Source organism: Cyclopterus lumpus, chromosome 24 (assembly GCF_009769545.1).
Source record: "Cyclopterus lumpus isolate fCycLum1 chromosome 24, fCycLum1.pri, whole genome shotgun sequence".
Lineage (NCBI taxonomy): Eukaryota > Metazoa > Chordata > Actinopteri > Perciformes > Cyclopteridae > Cyclopterus > Cyclopterus lumpus.
The window spans coordinates 9427932-9439007 of NC_046989.1; the positions used below are offsets into that span (position 1 = coordinate 9427932).

At 42.5% G+C, this 11076-nt stretch overlaps 1 protein-coding gene across 5 annotated transcripts; it reads left to right on the plus strand.

Annotated features, from left to right (window-relative positions):
* Positions 1-5585: 5585 nt before the first annotated feature.
* Positions 5586-10313, plus strand: LOC117727888 (F-box only protein 30-like). 5 transcript variants are annotated; one of them, XM_034528435.1, is made up of 5 exons: positions 5586-5743; positions 6289-6418; positions 6622-6711; positions 7045-9166; positions 9520-10313. In XM_034528435.1, exons 4-5 carry the CDS (start codon positions 7100-7102, stop codon positions 9712-9714), a joined length of 2262 nt encoding a protein of 753 aa, XP_034384326.1. In that variant the 5' UTR covers positions 5586-5743; positions 6289-6418; positions 6622-6711; positions 7045-7099; the 3' UTR covers positions 9715-10313. The 5 variants fall into 5 exon arrangements, with proteins under 5 accessions (XP_034384326.1, XP_034384325.1, XP_034384322.1 ...); XM_034528434.1 differs by lacking the exon at positions 6289-6418; XM_034528431.1 differs by lacking the exon at positions 6289-6418 and having other exon boundaries at positions 5602-5743; positions 6622-6654; positions 9520-10294.
* The last annotated feature ends 763 nt before the right edge of the window (positions 10314-11076 follow it).

Consider the following 11076-nt stretch of genomic DNA (forward strand, 5'->3'; position numbering starts at 1 on the left):
CCACCATATGAATTACCTGACAGCTCGCTATAACTCTGGCTCTCCCCATATAGTTGCATATCGACGTGTCCTTGAGCAAGACACTGAACCCCAGTTGCTCCCCGGGCGCTTCACAGCAGCCCACTGCTCCTAAGGATGGGTTAAATGCAGAGAACACATATCATATATAAGTATGTAACTATATGTAATATGACAATAAAATGCTGTTTAAATTTGTTCATAACTGAAGATATGGCATTTTAGACAGACAAGTGCTAACAACAGGTAGACAGAAGCGTCGAGCACAGCTGTCCTTCATGACTAATATACCTCATGTGTTCACTCCTGAGTTTACTTGAGGCCCCTGGCTTCCATTGGGCCATAATGGATGTTCTCAGCACCATGGACAGCAGTCAACATTTTGCATCGCGCCCTTTAGCTTTTGATTGAAGGTCATTGATGACATAAACCATTAGTCAACAGGGGGGGGGGGGGGGCTGTCATAGAATTATTTAACTTGCTGAAAAAAGTTGTACTTGCTACTTAAGCCGTAAGGCCTGCCTAAATCCTTTGGTGAGCTTTTCATTGTCTTTTGGCCAACTCGAGAAGTTCGAAGACATTGATTGAGTCTTAATGGTTTAATTTCACCCTGCACGTTATTCCACGCAAAAACACGGCACCGCACCCGGGAGACATGCCGTTTACTTGGTAGGGCCTTGTCGTTACTCACGCCAGGCGGTATGCATCACAAACAAACTTATAAAAGAGTCGCTAGGACACTGCAACCGCTGGTGCCCAGGGCTTCGGGAGCGAGCATCTGCTATTGAACCGGAATTAAAGTGACATGTTTGAGAAGGAGGGACGACTGGGATGCTGCAGTCACACTTCGGGCAAAGGGTGACGGCGGTACTCAGTTTATTCTAGGACTGCCGTCTGCGTGGGTTGACCACAAGTCTTTTCATCTATAGCCTAGGGTCTAATTATTCATTATATCATTATCCTCTGCTTACAGATGTTAACAATTGGATGATCTCAAAAAAATAAAAAAATAAAAAACATAAACCTCATCAATCAATCTTTTGACAAGCCTAATCTTTCATGGTCTGGCTTTGTGCAACTCGGGGAATCAGGAGATGTGGTGCATATTCAGCCACATTTTTCCTTTTCATCCACGGATTGATTGCCTTTTTAAAACGTGACAGTTTACAGACAGCATGAGCAAAGCATCTTATATAAATACTTAGTTGGCAATCTTAAATGCAATATTAAGCCACTTAAAAAATCTGCAAATGAAGGCATAGTTTTCATCAACAGAAGTTCCCAGCTCATAGCGGTGGAGTTAAAGAACCTTAATTCTCTTAACCCTGCATGTCTCATGGGTTGGAAGGCATCGGCAAGGTCAAATATGGTTGCCTAGCACCTAGACAAGTAAACCTCATATTAATCATTCTTGGATTCATAGTAAATAAAATGTGCAGTAGAATCCACTGAGCATATGTTCTTAAATACAGAATAATAACAACAAACTGTACGTATAACATTAATAGTATAACGAGGAAAAGCCATTGCAAATGTGGACATTTCATACTTACATTTGACATCATATGATGATGGTCCCACCGACTGGGTTTGTTTCAACACCTCATGACAAGTGTATTCAGTATTGTTAGCACTGTGCTGCTGATGTGTCCATGAGTCAGCCCCTCCTGCTCCAGGGGTGCTGTGTTGTAGGTGACCCCGAGCTCGAAACGTGGCGTGTCCTTCAGTTAACTCAATGAATTTAGGCAGTCTAACCATTACAGGCTAGGAGGCCGCCTGACAAAACTAGTACAACAGTACCCTCTGTTGTTTATTACAGTTCCCTGCAAGCACCGAGAGGCTGCGGTTATATTTAATGTATAGAGATGGTGTAGATGTCCCAGATTCTAAATGTAGTAATAAATATATTCGAAATAAACTGGACAGAAATCACCGACCTGTCCTTTTACCTGTCAGAAGTATATCTTCATCATATAAATGTAGGCTATCATTTCTGTCAACAATGTATTGAATATATGGTAGCGCATTTTCAAATAAAATGGCAGAAAGATGAATTCCAGTGTATCCTTACGGATACATGCTTTGTTACAAATTTCGATTATTTCTATTTTTATTAAATCTCCCAGACTTTACAGATACTTATTTATAAAAACAATTTAAAAGGTATCCATCTATATTTACATTTTATTCTAATTGTTTCCTTTCCTTTTCTGTTGTCGTCTTTCTTTTTCTTCATGTCCATTTGTATGGAAGCCCATTTCTGACACTGTGAGAAAAGAATTAGGATCCTGTAAGCCATTATTATGAGATACTATCTCAAAATTTCAACTTACTATCTCCAATGAGAGGAGGCTAACCGCCGCTCAACTACATGTACAATAGCAATATTCAAGCTATTTGAGTCAAAACAACTGTACTTTTCAAAGACACGTTTTACTGTTTGTACATAATTCAACAAAATATTACCAAACATGATTAGGTTATCTAATCAGGATTGCAATTTCTAAACAATGTTTCCATGTTTAGATTGATGCCAGTACCATACGGCTGATGACAGTTAAAGAATTGAAAATTTATTTGCCATCATCGCCTAGCAGTGTTAGGATTTTGTAATCGGAAGGAAAATAGCCACAACAACACTCGGAGATCAAAGCTTTTTGAGCGCCTGCGCTGGACACATTAGGCAAATACAACATGTCGACACACAGCTGACACACGCTACACACACACACACACACACACACATACACTCATGTTTAAACACACACTCAAACAGCCAAAGTGGCATGCTGGTAATGATATATACCTGTTCCCTTTTAAAAGGAACAAGTGTTGTACATGGAAGGTATGTATTCAGTTTGACTTCAGAAAAGTTACTGTTCATGTTACTTCCCATAAATAACGTCCAGTGTTATTACAGCATGCTGGTTCTGAAGTATGTGTTTTGTGATGATGGACTTCCTCTTGTCGCACTGCAGTGGAGAGCTCTTGGACAGCGTACCAGCTCTCGCCATCAACCTGATCAGAAAGCAAATTATTGAAACATTCTTTGATAAAAGTCATATTACACCACACTCTTTCTGTCCCGCCCTATAGCAATTTCAATTGATGGCACTGTCGTGATTTTTGTCGTGAATTTCCAATGTTACTAAATTAAAGCCTAATTTGAGAGAATAGTTTCACATTTTGTAAAATATGGTTGTGGTGGAACTATTTGTTACTCCTATTAACTAGCCTTGGATGAGACGTTTAAAATAATGAGGTCCAACAACAACCTTTTAAGCTTCTGAGTATTTATTCTTGCAAGAAGGAGCAAGTCTGCAGGACGATGAACGTTGGACAGAGAAGTACAAATGCACATTAGTTTTGGGCTCAGTTATATCCTTCCGAAGGGTCGGGTAGCACACACACACACATGCAGTTAGTGAGTGTGTAAGGGAAAGGTGCATCAGACAAGTTCTGGGTCTGAAGTTGAAGCTTACAGGAGAAAGATAAGAAAGTGTGCTTGGACATAGCCAAATGAGGAGGTATATTGAAGTTGGGTGCAAGAACCAGATATGGGGAGGAAGGGGAAGAAAATAATGTTCTTCCAGTAAGAAGGGAGCGCCCATAAATCATGCAATTTCTCTGAAAGTCTAACGATAATGAGTACAAGGAGATGCTCGAGGAGTTTCAGAAAATACGGGCCACAAAAGGTTATTGTCAGCATAAGCACAACATAGACAAAATATAATATATGATATTCAAACCTGCAACAATTATAATGTGCAGTATCTTTCCATTCCATGCTCATTACCTTTCTTGCCCAGAGGTGGATGAGAAGATTGATACCACTCTCATACCTGTACATTAAATAGGAAGAAGATGAGGGCTAACTGACTGAAAACGAGGAAAGACGTCTAGCTAGCTAACATAACATTTTTTTTAACATTTTTGTTTTTGTGCATATTTAGTTAACAAGATGTTACATAGCCAGTTAGTGCCGGTAAGTGTATTTTTCGTATCTTTAAGAGCCGCCTTCCCATTTCTTAATAATAATAAATAAAGAGTTGACAATTAACAAATAAATAATAATAATAATAATAAATCAAAGAGTAACCCAGATGTTATTAATAATAATAATAATAATAATACCTCGAATTTATATAGCGCTTTTCTAGACGCTCAAAGTTGCTTTACATAAGGCATAGACAAACAGAAAAAAATGAGCAAGGAGCAAACAAAACAAACAAACAACATTTCGGGTAAAAAAGGAAGAAAACAAATTGTGAGATAGTATCTCATTATTATGACACAGGTTTCGGAAATGGGCTTCCATACCGATGAACCTTTGGAAAGATAAACGTAACATCTCAGAGATCAATTATCTGGTGATGTGGTTTCTGTAGATGGCATTGCCCTGGCATCCAACACCACTGTTGACCGAGACTTGTCCTTTAACTCCCACGTTAAGCAAATCTCAAGGATTGCATTTTTTCATCTACGTAACAGTTCAAAAATCAGGCACATCTTGTCTCAAAAAGATGCAGAAAAGCTAGTTCACGCATTTGTTACTTCCAGACTAGATTACTGCAACTCCTTATTATCAGGCTGCTCTAATAAGTCTCTTAAATCCCTCCAGTTGATCCAGAATGCTGCAGCTCGTGTACTCACAAAAACTAAGAAAAGAGATCACATTACTCCTGTATTAGCTGCTCTGCACTGGCTCCCTGTAAAATCAAGAATCACATTTAAAATTCTTCTCCTCACCTACAAAACCTTGATTGGTGATGCACCATCATATCTTAAGGAGCTTGTAGTACCATATTGCCCCACTAGAGAGCTGCGCTCACTAAATGCGGGGCTACTTGTGATTCCTAGAGTACCAAAAAGTAGGATGGGAGCAAGAGCCTTCAGTTATCAAGCTCCTCTTTTATGGAACCAGCTTCCACTTTCAGTCCGGGAGGCAGACACAGTCACCTCATTCAAGAATAGACTTAAGACTTTCCTGTTTGATAGTGCTTATAGTTAGGGCTGAATCAGGTTTGCCCCGGTCGAGCCCCTTGATATGCTGCTATAGCCTTATAGGCTGCTGGGGGATGTTTTAGGATACAATGAGCACCTATCTCCTCTTCTCTCTCTCCTTATGGATGAATTTACATCTCTCCATTGCACCTTATTAACTGCACCCCCCCCCCCCCCCCCCCCCCCCCCCCCCCCCCCAACCTCCTTCTGTTTCATGGATTGGAGTTCCATTCATACATTGTCATATTCATGTAATGTGGTTATGTAACTTTGTAAATGCTGTTCATTCTGTACACATGACATCTATTGCTTCTGTCCATCCGGGGAGAGGGATCCTCCTCTGTTGCTCTCCTGAAGGTTTCTTCCCTTTTTTCCTGTCAAAGGTTATTTTTGGGGAGTTTTTCCTGATCCGATGTGAGGTCCTGGGACAGGGATGTCGTATCTGTACAGATTGTAAAGCCCTCTGAGGCAAATTTGTAATTTGTGATATTGGGCTATACAAAATAAACTGAATTGAATTGAATTGAATCGCTGTAGGCCTACATTTTAGTCAATAAAGTTTTGAACAGAAAAAAAAGATGGAGGCTGACAGCCAAGGATTGTAGGCAGCTAACATTATCAGTTTCTCAAGAGCGGTAACTACAGTCCCAGCTCGTTGTTTTTAGATACAACCACCAAACACACATCGTATCACACGTGCTCCTGCCAACACAACGTCCAGGTGAGAAGCTCCTGTGCGTGCTGAACCCAACGATGTCACGCTAACGTGGCTTGTTGTGAACTTCCGAGCTGGCTAGCCGTAGGAAGCAAACATTAGCCGGGTCGGTGCAAGCTAGCCTGCCATTGTTACAGAAACAATTTGAGTTCACAGCGATAATAACAGTCGACAACGAAGTGGCTTTCAGTCCCGCGTTGTGTATACAAATGACTGACAGCAGCTGTAGCTCGTGTTGTCATCGTTAACTGTGTGTGTGTGTGTGTGTGTGTGTGTGTGTGTGTGTGTGTGTGTGTGTGTGTGTGTGTGTGTGTGTGTGTGTGTGTGTGTGTGTGTGTGTGTGTGTGTGTGTGTGTGTGTGTGTGTGTGTGTGTGTGTGTGTGTGTGTGTGTGTGTGTGTGTGTGTGTGTGTGTGTGTGTGTGTGTGTGTGTGTCTGTGTCTGTGTCTGTGTCTGTGTCTGTGTCTGTGTCTGTGTCTGTGTCTGAGCTGCAAGTCAGCCAAAAAACTTCGAAGTGACAGAACAGCTGTTTTTTTTTTAATGTTTGTGTAGGTATATTATCGTATTGTGACCGAAACAGACAGACAACAGTCCAGAAGCATTACAGATGAGCGTCTAAGTTGAAGAACCTTCACTTTCTCAGTACTGTCTTCACATGCAGATCAAAATACAACAGTACCAGGTTGGATGTAACTTACTTGAAGACAATCAGTATAAATGGCCTTTCTGTCTGCATATTGTTTTTGCACTAAGTATATAAAAGAGCATTTATTCTAACTTTAGGCAATCATACAATGTGTAGACAACCAGACGTCAATGCAACTGCAACTTTTGCATCTGTACACATTGCCAATTAGCTAAACTCCTACTTGTTTTGTTTACTAGGGTCTTTCTGGAGCTGTTTCGTGACTTCCTAATGTAAGAAAAGAAAGGCTTTGACCTCCTTAATATCACACTGGGAAGCTTCCTAAAAAGGTATTTGCATAAAACAGCCTTTATGTGCAGACAATTAAGGTAGTCCTGTTTCATTGACTTAATTGATGTATTCATATGAGGTTATGTTAGTATGTCAGGGTTCACTTTTACCACAAATGACAAAAGATTAACACCAGTTAACTACATCAGTTCTAAGATTTTAATATGTACTGTTAAATACTCTGTATTTTGTGTAGTAGTGTAATTTAAATGTTGTAACCCAACAGGACAGCTTGTGATGATGCCCCTGGGGAATCACTACTGTTTGATTTGTCTTCTCTTATCTCATCTTTAATACACTGATATTATTTCTCTTTCTGACTTTTTTGGCAGGACGGTGGATCTTTTCAGTCACCATCCGAAGCTTTACACCCCTTGAGGTCTGAAGATGGAGGAGGACCATGTCCACTGTATGTCCTGTGTTAATCAGAGATGCATGGTCAGACCTCAACCAGGCATTTCGTGTGATCTTATCGCCTGTCCTCTGGTGTGTGGGGCTGTATTTCACTCCTGCAAAGTTGATGAGCACCACCTTGTGTGTGCACTGGTGAGGGTACCCTGCCTAAACAGTGGCTATGGCTGCCCTGTCGCCCTGGTTCGCAACCAAATGTATGCACACCTTGAAGTGTGTCCAGCTGGAGTGGTGTGCTGCACTATGGAGTGGAACAGATGGCCCGTTAGCTGCCTGGACTACACTTCTTATGAGAGCCTGAGCCGTGGGGTGGAGGAGGTGGAGCAGCTGGATATGGCACTTGCTCTTCAGGACCAGCGTACACTACTCGAGTCCCTCAAGGTAATTGCCATGGCTCCTACTGCAGAAGGAGAGCCACTTGTCCCGGCTAGTAAGGAGAACAGGGCAACAGACTCCTCTTTGCTTACATCTGCCCCTGAGGCCTCCATCATTACTGAGTCACCTTCACAGGCATCATCCTCACATCAGCCACAACCTCCCCCACAAGGCTCGGCAAAGGAGAGAATTGTCAGTGGAATAAATGGCTTGAACGAGGAGCACTTCAGTAAACTCTACGAGGCCACCGTGGAGACTGCAAGAAGCTTATCTGCTGCTTTGGACTTTGTGAGCAGTGCAAACCCTATTGACGGTAGCAAGAAGTGTATCAAGAATAGATTGAGCAACGACGGAGACCTTCAGAATGGACCTGACGGAAAAACACCTGAAGCTGCTGATGGTTTGAATAAAGAAGAGACGGAGGAGCAAAGTGTTTGTTCTAGCTGTTTGAGAGGAAATGGGGCTGTGACAGGAACAGATCTAAAGATTTTAAAGACAACAAATGGACCACTGTCAGGAGGAATGGAGGCCTGTCTTGAGACGGCCTGTCCGGTTGAAGTGAAAGATGACATGAATGCTGGGGTTTCTCAGGAGCCGGCCCTCCCCCAAATGACATCTCCAGTGCATGTCAGCCAGGGTGTGGCACAGAGGGCTGCTCATGTGGTCCTGGAAGATAGGGGGCTAGTTCTTTTAGGAAACCATGGGCCTGAGCGAAAGTTCCACAACTACAATTTATTTAGGGGCCAGGGCCAATGTTCATTACCTAATGGACGGATAGGTTATATCCAAGACAGGTCTGTGTTTAGATTGCGACCCAAAATGGAGGACAAGGCAGTAGATACCTCGGATCTGGAACAGGTGGACGACCCCATGGGTCTAGGAGAAATTGATCTAATCACAGCAGCGCTGCTCTTCTGTTTGGAGGAGTCCAGAGAGTGTAGAAGGATCTCGGACACAGTCTATGTTGATGGCCACCGTGTTGACTTTGGCACACAGACTTTCACTTTCCCTGCAGCAATCTTGTTAACCAACACCAGAGTGGGTGAGATTGCCTCTGCATCTGCCTGCGACCATGCTGCCCCACAGCTCTCCTATCCGAGCCCTTTTCGCACTCTCCGCCTTGGGCTTGTCCTGGAAGCTCTGAAGGTCGAGGCAGTCGCGCAAAACCGCTACCTCCCACCTAACCCCCGCTACCAGCACATGTTCCCCTTTGTCTGTGGTCAGTCATTGCGTCGGGACCAGTTTTCTTCCCATTTCACAAATGTCCATGGTGACATTCACGCTGGTCTCAATGGTTGGATGGAGCACCGCTGCCCCCTGGCATATTATGGTTGCACATTTTCTCAGCGGAGGTTTTACCCATCTACCGAGGGGGCCAAAGTGGTTCATGACAGGCACCTCAGGTCCTTCGGGGTGCAGCCTTGCCCAAGGGCAAAATTTCCAAGTGACTTCCAGTCTGACCAAATTAGTGGGCTTCCGATTGAGATATTGTGGCACATAGCTGGATTCCTGGACAGTTTCAGCCTCTGCCAGCTGTCACTGGTGTCACGGACAATGAGGGAGGTGTGTGCCAGTCTCCTCCAGACCAGGGGCATAGTGGAGCTGCAGTGGGAGCGGAGACGACGGCCTGGTACCCCTGGCCACGTGTCATGGCAGATCAAAAACAGAGTGAGTAGTTAGAGTTTTCTGATGGATCGGGTACAAAGATGTTGTGCTTTTCACAAGAGGAAACATTCCAAATAGCCGATGTGCCACTGTAGCTCTAGAGTAAATGCTATAATATTATACGCAGACATTTTATTACTTTAACCATATTTGTAATAACATAGAAGTATACAAATAAATGTAAATTAAAAAAAATGTATGAGGCAGTGAGCTGGAAGGTAGATTTGGGGTTGCTGTAAAAAAAAAGCAGGGAGTGTAGCGTCAGACAAAGATGATATGTAAAATGCATTTAATAAATCAACTTCTAAAGTTTTGACCTTCATTCATCATCTTTTTTTCTTCATTTTTTCACGCAGGTGTGGAGATTCAGCACTGCTTTCAGCCCAGTGTTGTCTTGGGGTTTCACCGATCTCCCCAGCATGTCGGACCATCTTAAGAAGTGCCACTTCAACAATGTGGAGCACAAGACGGAGCCTGTACCCCTTCCTGCCATGTGTACTGCACGAGATGGACACTCGCTGCGTCGCGTCCTCCGTCACATTAACACCTGATTAAACAAAGCTGACCTCTAGTAGCTGCACAAGAGTCACTGTGGTATTACGTGGATGTTGCAATTACATATTTTATGTCTTGAAAACATAACTCTTCCTGTTTTACACTACATTATTAAGAAGCCTTAATGAAATAACACCCTAACTGCCACAATCAAGGTCTGTTGTTGTGGGTGTATACCAATGTGGATTGCATGGATTCTTTGCTGAAATGTGTCCTTATTCTGGTAAGATAAAATATATTTTCCTGAAGACAAATATGCATAATAGATTTATATTATTCTATATGATATACTGTATACATGTTTTCACTATCTTGCCTTTCAGTAGTAGCCATTGGGGAAAAAGCAGATTGTTGGTTATATTGCATTATTTCTGTGATGGAAGTTATGCCGGCACTTTACACAATATTTGCTTCACCCTCCTATGTTGGTATGTGACCCTAAATGATCTTGTCTTTCTGATTCCTATAGCAGGTGTCAACCTATTGTCTGTTTTCTGGATTTGTAGGACATCGAGTCAAAAAGGATGGCAATTAAATGAGGAAAGCCTGATAATGCATGTGATTTGCTACCGTTTAATAAAGTCTTTACAGCCTTTTATGTATATTTTATTCAGTATAAAATGTCATTGTTGTTATTATGCATAGCCTCTTTGGGAAAGAGTGAAATCATTAAATGTTATATTCAAATACAAAGATTTGTACAAAAGGTATAGGATTTCGCCAAATGGTTATCAATCTCATGTCATGAATAATATCTGAAAAAGCCGATATTGACATGTTTCAAGAACACTTCCATCCTTGGATTGACTTCAATCTGTTCAAAACACAGGCTATCAATCTGACCCCTCTGAGTCAGATGAGGAGGAAAAGTACAACCCCCCCCTTAACCTCCAGAAATAGGAGACCCCAGACTCCTTAGTCCTCACCTCGAAGGAAAGAAAGATCAGAGTCCCCTAAACAAAATACCCCGACATCAACTCCCATTTCCCCCGACCAGATGCAATATTATGACGACTCTAACGCGGCTGTATCACAGCACATGCCGCTCTCTTATCCACAACCCCTAGTGCAAATTCTAACTCACACTCGCCCCACAGAACCAGGCACAAATCATAAACGCCATAACAGTGGCAGCTCAAACCCCAGAATCCAATGCCTCCTATGAGAGGAGATCCTAAAATGAATCGGTAAAATGCAGAGCAGAGAAAGGAGAGGGACCAACAGGGTTCTGTCAGATCTTGGAACACACCAAGACCTCCTTTAGAAATGCATGCAGTGGGCCGCAATGAAGCCCCAGAGACACATGGGGAGGCATAGAGTACTCCCACTGAAGCAGATATAGAAACATGCAAGGGCTC

Coding starts and splice junctions, on each gene's coding strand:
- LOC117727888 (XM_034528435.1), top strand. CDS start 7,100: ATGGAGGAGGACCATGTCCACTGTATGTCCTGTGTTAATCAGAGATGC. Junction 9,167..9,519: donor CATGGCAGATCAAAAACAGA/GTGAGTAGTTAG, acceptor TTTTTCACGCAG/GTGTGGAGATTCAGCACTGC.